The 16519-nt window shown below is 37.4% G+C and overlaps 1 protein-coding gene across 1 annotated transcript; it reads right to left on the bottom strand.

Annotated features, from left to right (window-relative positions):
• Positions 1-5335: 5335 nt before the first annotated feature.
• Positions 5336-13516, bottom strand: dusp4 (dual specificity phosphatase 4). Its single transcript, XM_038298977.1, has 4 exons — positions 12908-13516; positions 11952-12076; positions 9664-9883; positions 5336-8247 (listed from the first exon to the last, which is right to left on the bottom strand). Exons 1-4 carry the CDS (start codon positions 13275-13277, stop codon positions 7859-7861), a joined length of 1104 nt encoding a protein of 367 aa, XP_038154905.1. The 5' UTR covers positions 13278-13516; the 3' UTR covers positions 5336-7858.
• Positions 13517-16519: the final 3003 nt, after the last annotated feature.

Raw genomic sequence — 16519 nt, 5'->3', positions numbered from 1 at the left:
ATGTTTTTAAGTGAGAAAGGCCACCTGAAAACTTAATTGCAGTCAGTTCATCCAGATTATCTATTTCTGTCGGAGGCGCTCAGACCCCCACATACCAGCGGTGCACCGACAGTAAATCCCTTCAACAGCAGCCTCACACGGCGGCTGGCAGGTGTTTTTCATCTAAATAATTTACAGTGCAGGCACCAGGATACCGGCAATAAAAGCGAACATATTCCGTCGGCAGGTTTCAGGATTTTAAGTTAATTTAGGAGTAATCACAGCGCTGTGTCATCTGCGATGTGTCTGTCTCATGGCCAGCACGCAGGTTTGATTAATTTGTAATAAATACATGAATAAAGCACAGTCATACTCAGTTTTGGGCCCGCTGTATTTTTAAAATACGCAGTAGAGCTATTTAAAGGTAGTAGAGGACATGAATGTGTATATAAAAAATGCGCCCTATAGTCCGGTGCCCTTATGTGTGTGTTAAATACAGAAATGGGACACATAACTGAGACTGTGCCTTTTAGTACGGTGCGCCTTATGGTCGTGAAAATACGGTACCTAAGAATAGCAACTTTTTAAATAACTATATATATTAGGGCTACAGCTATTGATTATTTTAGTAAATAATATAAAAAAGCTTTTTTTTCCAATTAATCTAAAAAAAACGATAATTTTAGTAAAATAATATTTCTGAATATACAAATATTTGGAACACAGAAAACGATTTTAAATAAATTGCTGATGCAGAGATTTCCATTTTGGTTAATCATGTTTTAGAGTCTGTGTATAATAGCTCTAGGTCAGTGGGTTTCTAAAGGGGGAGGGGGGGACGTGAAACACCAACTGGGAGATTTTAAGAATCACTGACGTTATCCCTAAGGTATACAGAATGCCCCATGAAATATAAAGATGTCATATTTATTTTTTTGCTAAAATATTCAATATACCATCAAATTTTTAAATGCCCAATAAAATCAGGTGTTCCCAAATATTTAAGCCTTTGAACCCAAAAATAATGATGCAACAGACTGGTGTCGCTCTAAAAGTACATGTTAATAGTATGTTATTGGAATAAATAAATGTTACATCGATTTATTTCATGGAATTTAACGCTTAGTTTCCACTTTTTTATGGTACATTTGCATAATTTATGGAACATTTCTTATATGTCAGGGATCAGATCACAGTGATTGCAGAAAAATCATACTGTGACCCCTGCAGGCGGCCCCAACCCCCAAATTTAAGGAACCCCTAAATTTCATGACCCTAATCTGGGAAACGATTCCATTAACAAATTAGTTGGATGTTATTTCAAAAATTTAAATACTGTCAGGAAAATATTGAACTGTTGAAACACTAATCTAGACTCTGCATCACACTTGAAAACACAACATTTGCACTACCAAGGTAGGTTTTTTTTTATTTTTTATAATTCCTTGAAATAGAAAACAGCTCAAAGTTCTACTGGATTTTGTACCATATTTATTATTTATTTTGCACTGCACTGAACCTTTCCATATAAATTCCTTTTGCACCGTGACTTCAAACTGGTTTTCCGTTTATTATTAACTGTTTATATTCTGATCACTGCTCCACTTTCTAAATGAAAAATGTTCATATCACTGTTGAAAGCTGTACCCATCGAAATTTCATTTTGTATACACTGTGTAGGCAGAATGACAAAGTTTGTCTTAGTCTAAACATTAATTAGAACCACTTTCAGTTGTTTTGGAGGTTCTTTGCTGCTAAAGTTGGTAGAAGTGAATGATTTAATCCATCATTCTCTTCTTTATAAAAACATGTTAAGACCTGAAGGACAAAATGCCGTTTCCTTATCTGCAAATGAAGTTAATGGGCTGACATAAACTTTTGCTACTCTGTACTATTATTTTTAAACACCCTTTAAAAACAATGAATGTTAAACAAACATCATGGAACATACCTCTTCATTATATTAATTTAAATATTTTTGAAGTATTGTTTAGAAATATCTCAGATATTTTAGATAAATTGCTAAATTTATAAATAGATTGAAGATTGCCTAAATTTGCTAAATAAACTGATAAATTTAGATTAATTAAATTTGAATTTGGATATTTTTGACTGGAATTGTGTATTAATGCTGCCAATTTGTGAGTCTGGTATAAGATGGATGCTGAGCTGCTCCAGTGTGAGGATCTGACCATGTTTAATCTACACTGGCCAGCAATTTCTTGTCTCCCTTTACCTTCAGAAATACCTTAGCTGTTCATAAAAATGATTCAATAAGGTTTGTCAAACTTTTCTAAGATATTTTATCATCAGAATAACAAATCTTTAATCTGCATGTGAATAAACCAATCTCCCATTTCAAAACATCCCAAATGTCGCCTATGGTTACAATCTGTAGGCTGCGCAGGATCCTGAAGAAATGGGAGCTTCTTTTCATGCTGGCATACAACCATTCTGTGACGTGGTGAATGGCCTGCTGGGAGTTTGCATGAGATGACTGGTTCTCTGGTTAGAGATGGACATGACCAGCAACTGCACTCAGGAGGTGGTTTTTAATTAATGCTTGATTAGGACTAAGAAAATATTCCCAGTGTCAGAATGCTGCTATCAGCAGCCAAAACCTGTGGTACAAAATATAATTTAATTAACTTTATTTATATAGCGCCAATACACAACAAATGTCATCTTAAGGCACGTTACAGTTCACCAGATCATTCAGTCAAATTGATTCAAAGTTTTCTATGTAAGGAAAAACAGTTGATTGCTTCGACTCATTGACTCGAATGCAATCCCTTACACTAAGCATGCTTGTAGTGACAGTGGAGAGGAAAAACTCGCTTTTAACAGGAAGAAACCTCCAGCAGAACCAGGCTCAGTGTGAGCGGCCATCTGCCGAGGCCAACGGGTTCAAGGAGACAGAAGCAGAAATACAATAAGCAACTCTTATTATAGTTAGACTGATTTGATTATTTTTAATCTGTTTTCATCAAGACACCTGAGCTGCTTTAGGGAGCTTTGACAGCTCAGTGTCAAACAGCCTGATCCCAGGCTGTTCTCTACATCCAGTCTGTTCCTCTGCTTGGTTTGGATGTGTGTCACAGCTGAAGCTGAACTCCTGTTCTGTTTGTTACTGTTTGGTTGATAAAAGCTTGTTTAATTTTTCTATTGGGTACCCACAAAGCAAAACAGATCCCAGCCCTATTTTATTTGACCACCGAAGAAATAAAATATTTTCATGTACCCCTTGCAATGCTCTTGCAGACCACTGGGGGTACGAATACTCCTAGTTGGGAATCATTGCCTTAGGATATCATATTCTGGATATCTCAATTGTAAAAAATCAATCTATTTGTCCTTTTAATCCTGACAGCTGGTGCTCACTGGATAGTTTTCTCTTTTGGAGACCATACTCTACACAGAAATAATGAGATCAGACCGGCGACAATATGACGATGTGAGGTTTGAACTTGAAATTACCTTCCACACATTAATGTGTTAAGATGCTGCCATATGATTTCCTGAGTCTACATTTTGTTCTCACGGGCAGTTGAACAGGTAGACGTAATAGAATGGCTGGAGAGTGAATGTAACTAGATATCAGTCAGACTTTTTTATTTCAAACATGCATACAAGTTAGCACAAGTATATTGTAGTCCTCCACTAATAAGAAATCCATGCAATGAAAGGAGAATGCAATGAAAAAACTTACAAAGAAAGCATAGAGAAAAAAATATATAAAATGTAGTCTAGCGGTGTCCAAACTACAAGAAGAATCCCAACTTATTCATTAATTCACTCTCTGCCAATTAAACTAATAGTTAAATAACACTAAATATGTATTTCCCAAAAATAATTGTTTAAGAATCAATATACAACAATTAAGGCACTGAAATATCCCTAGATATATTTAAATAAAATTAACACAGTAATTCACAACACCATTAATGTTGATATCTTTTAAATTATATGTCTTTATATTCTTGTTTTATGTTTGGACATCCTTTGCATCCACCTTAGAACCATTCCAGAGGTTTACAGAAACATTTGCAAGTTATCCTGTCCCCTTAAATCACAACACTCTTCGCTGTCAATCATTTCTGAATATTGGCTAGTAATTTTTATTTTGTTTTAAACATTGTTAGCAGAGCCACATCTGTATATTTGAGCAGCTTTGAACCTATAAACAATGAATCAGGGAGATCCCTGTATGCATCCCCAATGATGATTTTTATTGCTTTTTTTTGTGAAAAGACTAATGGTGCATTAAAATTGACTCATGGCTCTGTTTTTAATTTGATGTAGCCTAAAATGTTCAACTATATTTTATTTGACTTTAGTGATAATTTGCTGATGTTAAAGCAAACCTTTATGTCACATAAATATGTAATTATTTATTTATTTATTTTTTTAAACTTCTTGATTAATCTCAAAGGAAAATTAAATAATAATAAAAATAAATGTGGATTCGACATTATTACATGACTCGAAAATATTTTTATTATATCCGTACATATGTACACACAGTACATATGTCAATGTATCTGAGTATAAACAAATCCTTAGTACATAAAATAAACAAACCAGTACTGTTTAGCCAAAAAAAAAACAACAAAAAAAAAAACGTTTCCAATTCATTTCCTATGGAATTCCCTAACCACTACGGCACCTTTTGGCCGCAAGCCTGATTTTGGGGGCGCTGTTTCTACCTCTTTTCCAACAGCAGTAATTCACGACTGATGTAATACACCTTTTGGCCACAAGCGTGATTTTGGGGGCGCTGTTTCCAACTCTTATCCAACAGTAGCCCACTACGGATTCAGCACACTTTTGACCACTACGGCGCTGTTGCATTTTTTACACTGGTAAAGAAGAAATACTGTATTTGCAAGGAGTAACGTGTTAGTAATGTTATTCCTAAATTAACAAAAATAATGACAGTTCATGTTATCACCAGTGGGTGGTGCTGCCTAACCATTTTTCGTGATTTTCTTTTTCATATCATTTGTTGTTGTTTCTGATTATTGTTGTTCCATCCATTTTTTTAACATGTTTTTTTTTTTAAAGAAGTTCCTTATTTTAAATTATCAATGTTTAAAATGTTTAAAAACCTTTTTAGGAATATTTGAATCGTTTTTGTAAAGATGTTCCTTATTTTTAATGATCAACATTTAAAACGAAATCCCTGGAAGTTCGGTATGAGATAGCAAAACAAAAAAACATAAAAAATAAAATCACCTTCTCCTCCCATGGGTTTCCTGTAATATTTGCTGTATCCTTTTGTTCTGCATCATTTTCTGAGGCCATTATGTATGCAAGCTGCAAAGAAGTGGAATAAATCAGAGAACCAATAAACAGGTTATTTAAGAACATTGTTTATTCAACAGTAGATCTCCAGTAATAAATAAATGCCAGGTCATTCATTCCACAAAGAAACTGAGGGACATTTTTTTCCATTTGGAAGGTTGATATTGCCATGGTGGACCAGAGACAGTAGGAGGGAGAGATACAGATGGGTCTGCACACAGAGAGGCATACTGAGATGTACAGATACAAACCACACACATCTGTACAAAGTATTGCATTTTTCACTCAACGGCCCCCCCTTTTGCCCTCTCCTCAATACAAAGATCGAGTCAGTCCGGCATGACCAGCAATGTGCAAATCAACCAATAAATTACAAATACAGTATTGCATCACTTCAAAGTGCTACACAGAGAGAGAGGTGCCGGCAATCTTAAAAAAAAAAATAAAATAAAATACAAAAAAAAAATAAAGTATAAAAACCTAAACATGTTTGTGAATATATGCTTGTTCATGTTAGCTTCAAGTCTGGTATAAAAATTATTATTTTTTTGCCTTTGTTGGTCTAACACAGTGTTCATCTTCGCCTGATACTTTAGCAATGCAGGAGAACTCGCGAATCGTGATGTAATGACTTTTTTTGTGCTTGACTGGTTTTGAAATGCAATGGCTGATTCCCAATTGTGTTTTTTTTTTTTATATATATCAAAGGGCTCTTGTTTGGGTGTATCAATACAAGGATAAAAACAATAAATAAATAGGTAATTGAATTAATGTCGATGGTGGAATGGGCATGGGCTGGTTACAGATCATATATGCTGCCATAATCAAAGGCTTTTTCACTAGACCCTCATTTGCAAGATTACTAAACTCATCCCTATACAGAAGTATTTTCAGTATGGTGAATCAAAAGCTTAGACTTATGTTTGAAATAAAAACCACGATAAACTGTCATTTAAACAGATGTTAAAATCATACCTCCATTCAAAAAATGATGATCTTAATCAAAAGCAATATGCTGACCAGTTACTAATTTTATAAATATCAAAAGTCAAAACTTTAAATCCTGTATTTTATCTCCAACTGTATCTTACAAATTCTAATATTGAAGACTTTGGCACAATTTATTTTATTGTCCATATCTTAACAAAATGTCAAAATAGTCTAATATTCTCCACAGTAGACACTAGAAAACGAATAATTCAATTTATTAAGTGTTTATTGTAGATTTGTGTTTAGATTTAAGTATCCTGCTTTAAATTAAGTTTTTTTTTAGATGGCTTCATTTTTGACTATATGAGAATCTCATACCAGCCCATGCCTATTAGGCACCTCTAGAAGTCTGCCAAACATTTTGCATTCTTCTGTCCTGTTATCGTAACACAAAAAAAGAGAAAAGAAATGACCAAACATTTGCTGGGGATACCTCAACGAACAAGGCACAAGCATCTTAAAGGACCATCCGCTGACACCAATGCCTTTTTTTGCTAGTTAACCGAAAAGGAAAATTTCAAGGCACCAAACAGGAGCCACTGTGTTCTGTATCAGTTGTTTAGAATATATTCTGTAATGTATTAAAAAAAATTATGGTTCTATAACAGGCTATTTCAGGGAGTTTGATCAAATAAAAAAAAAAGGAAATACCCCCAAATTCTTTTTATTATAACCTTTAGAAAACCATTTTTTCCACAACTTTGAGCCCTTTTGCCTAAAAATATTCATATAGGATTAAAAAGGGCTTTTCTGTGGTGTCAGGGGGTTTCCCGGTCCATTTCTGAGGGGCCCCAGCCTTTTTTATTTGGCATCTTGTTTTATTTATTTTTAACCTCAGTGAGAAAACGAAGTGCAGAGAAGAAAACCGGGAATGGGGATGGGGGGGGGTCTAAGATGAGAGCCAGAGATGAGAGGATGAGGAGGAGGGAGGAAGCATAAAGGGATGAAAAGGGAGATGAGAGGAGAGGAAGAGGACGTGTGAAGGGCAGGAAGCTCCGGTCGGATCCCCGGCAGAACACCTGTCACTGAAGAGGCTCCTGCTTTCTGTCACCCTCTTTTTTTTTTCTCCCTCCTTTCTTCTCCATCCATCTACTTTGTCCAGCGACAGGACGGACACCCGAGGAGGAAAGAGGGAGCGCTTAAAATTCCCCCCTTCCTTCCTGTGTCCATCTCCTCTCCTAAAGACCTCGTCTCCATAGAAACAAGCTATCTTCATACTGAGCTTATTCAGTCAACAGGCATGAGCGTGTGCGTGGGAGAGAGGGGAAGATAGCTTCGCCGCTGCTCAGGCCTCACCGTGTTATGTTTCTGTGTGTGGAAGTGTGTCTCTGTGCACGTTGGAAGAAAAGTGAGTGAACGTCAGCCCAACACTCCATGTGAACATGAAACGATTCTAGAAAAGACATTTCATTTTTGGTCGAAAGGAATAAATCTCTTGTGAAAACTGACGGAGCGTCGGCTGGTTTGTGAAGTTCAAAAAGAGTCCTTCTCAGGCACCGTGACGCTTCTCGACTCCATGTTGTGGAAGTAAGGACATACTGCAGAGGTCTGGAGCTCTCGCTTCGAGTCAGGGTAAGGCTGTCCATTAGCAGCCGGGGGAGGTCGTGATGGGGCCGTGGTGTAGGTAGGCCGGGTTCACCACAGACACGGGGAAGTTAAAGATGAACGGGGACGTGGGAGTGGCGGCCGTGGAACTTGTGGCCACTGTGGATTTGGGTCCGAGCAGCGGACTGGCTGTGGCCGCAGCTTCGGCGGCGCAGGAGGTGGCGAGGACCTGGGATTCGAACTGCAGCAGCTGGCCCATGAAGCTGAAGTTAGGCGAGATGATGCTGCGGCGGCGCCGCACAAACTCGAATGCTTCGTCCAGACGCACCCTCTTCCTCTTCATCAGGTACGCCAGGCAGATGGTGGCAGAGCGGGAGATGCCTGCCTGACAGTGGACCAGAACTCGTCCACTTGAGTCCCGTACTGAATCTGAGAACACAGAGGGAGCACAGATCAGAGGAGGATGCTAATAATAAACATGCACAAAAGAGGCCCAGTTTTCCTTCCTGTGCCTGCTCCAATACACCTGATTACAGCAGTGTTTTGGAAAAGCACCCCCCTTACACACAGCTGAATTAAACTCAAGTGACCATTAAAAGGTGAAAGTGCTTCAAGTTTATTTCTTTTAATCTTAGAGTTATTTTTTAAGATTTACTGAATTTGTCCAAATAAATCAAACAAAGCTACATTAATGCTAAACCATTTTCTGGCTCATAAAACCAAGTTTGTCATCCAAACATGTGTTCAGTGTTTTGTTAACTGAGCTGCAACTAGTTTAATATGAAATTCAATCTTCCCTGCTACCAAATTCTATGATTTAAGAGGACATTTTGTTTCTGCACCGGCTTTTCAGTAAGGATTTTCACTGAGAGATCAGGATCACTACATCTTTACTGGATATTAAGATAATTCATTTTATATTTTGCATAAATAGTGTGCAAACAATACCCTGCAAGTACTTTTCTCACAACAGATGTACAGTGACGCCTCCCCTAAAACAGCTTTCGTTTCTTCAACTCCTACGCACTTTCATGCCTCTCTGTGCTCTCAAACCGATAACTAACCTCAAAGTGAGAATGCTGCAAATTACATTTACAGTAAGTGAAAAACAAGTGCAAAATTTAAATGATCTGCACCTCCTCTCCTGGCCTATTTATGGCTCCGTCTCAGCCTGCATACATGCTCTCACCTTCTCAGGATAAATAACCTGGAATAGGTTTGATTACAGCATTTTGTTTTCCATCATGTGTGGCTGCCTGCAGAAAGCCTGAACCTCAGTGTATAATGATGGATTTCAATAGCTTAGATTTTTTTTTTTTTTCTTTTACTATTCAAGGAAATTATTCAAAGGCCGTATTGGTTTTTAAACCCACCCATCCCTGACACGTTTCCTAAATCTCCCTCTTTATCAAATGCTCTGGCACAGACGGATTCAGATCTAGCTCCAGTACGGCGTCTGTTCACTCGGTAACACCGGATGAGTCAGACTCTGGTCCCACAGCAGCTAACTATGACGCATACCAGCAACCTTCACCTGCACACACACACACACACACACATCAGAGCCCATGCTAACACACAGTCTTAGCGCACAGTGGGGATATGCAAACCAAAAGCACACTTGACTACATAATGTGCCTGAAAACAATTGAAATGAACACTTGCATATGCAAACTGTTTGATCTCCTGAAGAAATGTGTAACTTTCAGTTCATTTGAATGCTAACTTTTGAAAAATTATTTTAACATGACCATTTTAGGCATTTTGTTGGAACAAAGCAAAAAAGCATTTTTTTTATTAGCATTCCTGTCATGTAATGTTAATCACCCCCCATCAGACACTGACCTATGAACTCTATGGCCTCCAGGAACCAGCAGCTGATGTCTTCTTTGTGGTTGTCCTCCACAGGGATGCATTTGTACTGGTAAGTCCCCTCGAAGTGGTTGGGACAGTCAGCTGACACGTTTAACAAGGCGGAGATCCCGATGCTGTCCAGGACCTCCTTCTTGGAGGCGTGAAGGGCACTGCCGAGGTAGAGGAACGGAAGGATCTCAACGGGGCCGCCCTGGAAGGAAGAACACATGGGAGGCTTTAATAAAACAGCTGAAGTAACCAAGTGACTCACATTGGAGACACCTAGGATTCACTATCAAGTGTCTCAACCCCGACTTCACATTTTCGTGCATTTGCAACGCTTTTTAATCAGATAGGATGTGCTTATTATCTCTGTCAGGAACAGATCAGGGGGTATATTTATGGCTCATGTTGATCACCTGATGAAACCAGACGATCCGGCTGAACTACCGACGTGTTTTAAATGTGGTTGAGCAGGGTACGCTTGCAGCTGCAATGCCACAGCAAGAAGCAAACGCACTGAGATTATGAATATTAATGAAAAAAAATCTGCTGCAACATAAGACCTGTGCTGCTCTGAATTGGGTGAAAAATTAACTTGTTGATCAAATATTACATAAATATTCCCCTTTGTGTTCCTTTCATATAAAAACTCTGATCTGGTCTTAAATCTATCACTAAACCCCCTGTGGAAACATTACCTAATGAACACTGAGTTAAAGAGCCCCTGTTTTACTGGATGCGAGAGGTCAATCAGTCAGCAGGAGTCTATAGCAGCAGCGCAGCTTATTGACAAAAAGCTCGCTCTGTTTATGTCACTGCCGTTGACGAATTTGGTACTGACACAGAGACAGGAAATGATCAATACAGCTAAAAGATGCAGAGCGAGCTGCAGTCACCCCATCATATTCACGCCGCCACAGGAAGTTGCAGCTTCCTCTTAAATCAATAAAAAAATGCACCTGACAACACGGGCAGAGAAACAATGAAGTGATTTTCTTGGGAGCACACAGACATGCACAGAGAGGCCGGGTAGCCTGAGTCTCTTGCCCTCGTGAATTCCAGGGGAATTAAACCCATAGCACATGTGACTGTGAGAGTTGCGTAAAATCCGTTGGCTTAAACAAACAGATCACTGTCCCACAAAAAAAAAAAAAAAAAACAAGGCCAGGGAGTTCACAGGAAGTGATCGAGAGCTGAATCGATGCTGAACTGCGACTTTCAGCCCACTCTATTTGGTAACTGATTTTAAGCATGTTAATCAATTCAAAGAGAGGTAAAAATATGTCAGTTACTAACATTTTATACATGATTCCTTTAATGAAGTGTTACCGCTCACTGCTATGGGGTCTGTCTCACTATATCTTAGGTAAGAGTACAACAGAAAATGTTAAAGTTAACATAAATATTGAATTTTACAGTTATCAAAACATTTTGTTGTTTTGATATGAATACTTTCGCAAAATATAGAATAAAAACCTGCTAAGTTTAGTAGCAGGTTTCAGTGCTTATTGTTTAAACTATGATCCATTTTGGTGGTTTAACTTTTTAAACAGTAATCAGAATCACAAACCGATTCAGATTTATTCCCCAAAACTATATATCTAAGCAAGCATTTTAAAACAGCTTAAATTGTCTCTCTGGAGCAAAGGGAAAGTGTTGTAGCCTGATTTCCAGCCAGCTGACAGCCAGTGCTCAGTAAGAGACGATGGACAGGCAGCAATAAATTGTAGGCCAGATTATAAAAGTCACACAGAAGGCTACTTCAGTTTTCCCTTCATTTGGTGGAAAGGAAACACAAATATTTCTCTTTATGAAAATTTCTGGTCTCATAAAAACAAACACAGTAATGAGATGCAACTAAATAAATTACAAGATTAAACTACAAACAGGAATGTGTGTTAAGCAGCTAAATGTAGGCTATACCCAAGCAAGAGAAATATAAAAACATATTTTTAGAACCAGAATCACTCTGTAAAGATGTGTTTATTCTATCATTTAACTTGTAGAGCATTAATATAAAGGAGATGGAAACCAAAAAGAAAGCAAATAAAATGGAACAAATGGATAAACATAAGGCAAATCGGAGAGAATAGCAAATATAATGATGCATGTCAAGTAAAATGGAGAAAAAAGCAACAAAACTTCAGGTTATCATTAAATATGAATTAAAATGGATATAATTCAATATATCCTGTATGTTAGGTGTGCTTTACATAAAGTACATCAGATTTATTAAGCATTTCTATCCATATTCAGGCTCAGGATGATAGTTGTACCTGATCGTTGTGTGGAGTCCCACACGATGAGCAGGAATCGATGCTGGACTGACTGTTGAGGGACGGCAAGGATTTGTTTTTTAAGCAGTACTCTGGATACTCTGTGAAAAATCTGTCGTATCCTCCTGGAAAGAAAAAAAAAACAAGATATATCTATATTAATGGGCCATCCACATATTCAGAGATGAAATGCAAACACATTCAGCTGCAGGATCTTGCAACATAATCAGCTTTCTGTCAATTTAAGGCATTTCCTTCAAAAGGAAAATATCCAACTGCAGCTTCTGTCAAACCGCATTAACCATCATGTGTATGTTCACCCCTTGTGCTTCAAGCCGTCTGCATCATTAGGATGCAGGCATACACACACACAGAAAAAAGACGCACCAACACTTGCAGCAGATTCTGCTTTCAGAATATTAAACATGTTATCTGACTTTTCAATGTTGTCTTTTTGCTGACATATTAAAACCCTTTTCCCTATTTGCACACCTCATAAAGGACTTCTTGTGAGATGATTGTATGCTGTGTATCACTGTGGTTTTAATGTAGCTTCTACGCACCAGCATTACCTCATCGGCTGATATGAGTGCGTGGATTTGGATGAGGCTGATTAAGAGAGAGGGCCCGTTTTTAAATTCCCTTATTTCTTATAAGAAATACTGAAATATCATTATTGACCTTTACATTTTAGACATATATGACAGAATATATATTTTGTACTTACTAATTGCATATATGTCAATTTATTTATCTTATATTTTTAAACCATATATTAAAAATATATGGTTTATGCGCTGTATATTGTGCATTACAGGATTTTAATCCGTAATGTGTAATATAAATGGCAATATTAATTATTTATAAGGGTAAATAAATATGGATGTTGTTTTTGTTGTTGTTTTTTTTTTCGTTTATTTTGCTTGAAAGCATGCTCTAAATGAGAGATATTCTACCTTTGAGTAGATAAACTAGTGTTCCCTGGGAGTCCCTGAGCAGCGCGTTCAGCACCAGGGTCACCGTGCTGTCTTCCTTCACAGACTCCGAGTCCGGCGTCCGCTCGTCGTAAAGCACCACAGCGGAGTACATCCCGGAGCGCAGGCGGCCCCGCACCTCCTCATCCCCGGCCAGGACCTGCTCCAGACTCAGCGCGGAGCCCTTCGCCCTCCTGCGGACGATGGTGTTGCAGCGCGCGTTCACTGCGCCTCGGATGTGTCCGGCGCTGAAGGCGAGGAAGGAGCGGCAGTCCAGCAGCAGGAAGCGGCCGCCGTCGTCCTTCAGGAACCGCTTCAGCACCGTGCAATCCATCTCGCACAGCTCTTCCATCGCAGCTCAATGCAGGTTTGTGTAAATAGAGGGGGTTCTCTGGTGTTTATCTGCTCTCCTTTAGGAGCAGAAGAAAGCGCGCAGGTCCTGTGATGGATTCCCCCTCCTCTCTTCTATCCGCGCATCATGCTGTCCATTTAGCTTCTCGCTCTTTCTTCTCTCCTATCTCTGTGTGTCTATCCTAAGAACTCTTCTTTCTTGTTTTTCTCTTTTTTTATTTTATGAATGGGTCCATCGCGTCACGGCGGAGGTGACGTCAACCAGCGCAGCCAATCACGAAGCTCCTGGGTATTCATTCAAGAAAAAAAGAAAAAGACATCAATGAAACTGAAGGCGACAATGAAACACCAGAAGTCAGCTCAAAAACTCTACTGTCTCTATCAATATTTTAGATCAACTTCCTTTTTCTTTTTTTACGGATAAGAAAAAAAACTTAATTATTTTCTAATAAAAATGAATTTTAGGTGTGGGATAAAAAAAAATTGTGCAAGTACAAAATTAATCACTTTTTCCACATTTGTCCAGTTTGAACCTCACACATTGATGTATTTTATTAGTATTTAATGTGCTAAAGCAACTCAAATCATCACAATAGTGACATGAAAGAAAAAAAACACATTTTGTAAATGTTTATTTTTTATTTTAATAAAGTTTATTTATTTATTTATTTATTTATTTATTTATTTATTTATTTATTTATTTATTTATTTATTTATTTATTTTTAACAGTGTCCTGTCTGGCAATGTGGCAATAAGAATAATTGTCTTGATGCCAATAAGAGCCCAACAGATTTTACTTTCTCAAGTGGAGCAGTACGGCTATCGCCATAGTGTACTGCTTGTTTCATGCATATAAACTGCTTTATTATAATTAATGCAGAGAGTTTTACAGATTATATGGACACTGCAATGTAAGTAGAACAGAAGAGGAAAGACAGAAAAAAGGAGAGAAGATGAAACAAAGAGGAGCTAAAAGGGAGATAATGATAAATAAAGGTTTAAAAAAATTAAAGCATGCCAAGTCAACATGTTGTAGTATATTGTAGATTTTGATCAGCTGCTCGCATATCTTGCATACTGGAGGCAGTAGTAGCAGCTAAACAACAACTGCTGCTTACCTTATCAAGGCTGCAATTTAAAAAAATGAAATTGTCTAGAGAGAGCTGTTCTAAACGAAATTTCTTTCTACACTTGTGTATACAAAATGACAAAATAAATCTGTCTAAGTCTATATCTGTTTGTAAATGTAATCAAACTCAGTCGCACTGGAAGGACAACCTCTGAACCGTAATCTACAATTCTTACAAAAGGGTTATTTGTTTGGATATAGATCTGAACGTTAACTAGGCCATTATTACACATTATAACCTTTGATCTACACCAATCCATTGCAGTTTTGGCTGCTTATCACAGAATAACTGTGTATTTAGTTCAGCTTGTCTTGTCATAATTTCTTACCAGCTTTTATTTATTTGCAGAAGAAAAGCTTTTTCTCACAGCAGGACGCTTCTCACCAATATATCTCACCACAGGGATGATGCATCCTCTCATTCCTCTGACTGCTCTCATGTAGGCTTGGGTAGACAGCCATGTTTCATATTCCTTATGCATCAATCAGTGCTCTATCAGTTTTTTAAAGGTTGAGAAAAAAACTTAGCTCTATACGGGTACTTTGTTACTTATGATATACCAAGTTTGTAAAAAACAAAAAAAAAAACAAAAAAAGCAAAACTTGGGAATCTTTAGTTTTATTGAGAAAAAACTGTATTGGTTTGGTTTTACAGGAAGGGAAGCCTTCAAAGGATTGTTTTCATTAACATAATCCTGTTTGTTGAGACAGTATCAAATAGCCAGTGAAAAGCCTATTTTTAGCATTGATGTACACATCTGTACACATTGCTGCAGGAATTATGAAGAGTAGTCCTTTAAGGTCATTGACCTTTTTATCTTCTTCTGGTATTTGTAATAAAAACATGATGTCATTACAACATGGAAGTCAGCATGTTTAGCCGTTTTTAATACTGACATTTCTGAGATTGGGGCTTTTTGCTTTCAATTAATGGCAATAAAATTTAATCTAGCTGTCAGTTACATGCTGGGAGGTTATCGGTTAAACAAAACTGTTTTATTTCACAAGAAAACCTAATAGATATTATATATTTTCCCATGAACTTAACATTAAAATCCTACTTATAGGATATATTTAAGTTTAGAATCAATATGCAGATCATCACACCATCGTTTATTTGATCTTGGCTTTATTACAGTTACCAACCTTTTATCTAATCTTGTAGTATTTAAAACTCACCTGTAACACCACCTCCGGCTTTGGTGCTAAAGAACTGCAGGTGGGAGTGCTTACGTCTCTGCATGCATGTGCGTCTGAGTGCATAAGTCTGAACACGAATCTGCGTGTGTGTGGGTGTGTAATCCTACAAGCGGATGCAATTTGCATCTCTCATCACACAAGCCTCAGAGTGTGTTCAGGTATTTGCATGTTGATCTCATTTCCATGGTGACAGGGGAAAGAGAGCAGAGCGGCAGCAGATGACAGGAAGAGAATTCAGACAAAAACAGACTGAAAGCAAAACAAGCACAACCTGGAAGAGACAGAGCAGGTGGGAGGACAAATATTGGTGTGTTAATGTGACAAAATATGCAGGTATATTTGAATTATGATTTATATGCATATACAAATCTGTGTCTCAGATTACTTGATATGTTGACAGTCTAACAAAGTTGGAGATACAGTACTTTGAGAGAGGTACATCTAATGTAAGCCTACTTGTCTTCATGGCAAATTCTCCATTTTATGGATGCTATATTTTAGTGACAGATTTAAAAAATATATATCTTTGTCTAAAGTGAAAAAAAATATGGAGGAAAGTCATTGCATTGAGTCATCAGGACAACTGTAAATTTAAAATTAAAAAAGCATAAAAGGTGTGTATCTTTATCTTCTACCAAAACATTACACAATTTATTTTAAGTAATTTTACTCTACAAAATAATTTCTAAAGACCTTTTAGGTGGAAACTTGGAACACAATAGATGATCAGAACAATCATTCAGGTGTTTTCTGGATTTATTAATTAATTAATTGAGGTCTGTGTTACGGTGTACCACAAGGTCCTGTTCTAGAGCCCATCTTGTTTCTTTTACAGTGGATATAAAAAAAACAAGCTCAGCTGTTGAAATGTAACAATTTCTTATAGTAAAAATGAAAAAAATTGCAGGTTTAA

The sequence above is a fragment of the Cyprinodon tularosa genome, unplaced genomic scaffold (genome assembly GCF_016077235.1).
Source record: "Cyprinodon tularosa strain WSP-4 unplaced genomic scaffold, ASM1607723v1 ctg418, whole genome shotgun sequence".
NCBI lineage: Eukaryota > Metazoa > Chordata > Actinopteri > Cyprinodontiformes > Cyprinodontidae > Cyprinodon > Cyprinodon tularosa.
This window is presented reverse-complemented; position numbering and strand designations above follow the sequence as displayed.

Bases quoted from the DNA above. Each gene is read 5' to 3' on its own strand.
- dusp4 (XM_038298977.1), bottom strand. From the start codon at position 13,277: ATGGAAGAGCTGTGCGAGATGGATTGCACGGTGCTGAAGCGGTTCCTG. The intron at 9,884-11,951 runs GTACAACTATCA...TCTTCCTTCCAG, and splicing joins GGACTCCACACAACGATCAG to GGCGGCCCCGTTGAGATCCT. The intron at 8,248-9,663 runs GTCAGTGTCTGA...CTGTGTTCTCAG, and splicing joins GGAGGCCATAGAGTTCATAG to ATTCAGTACGGGACTCAAGT.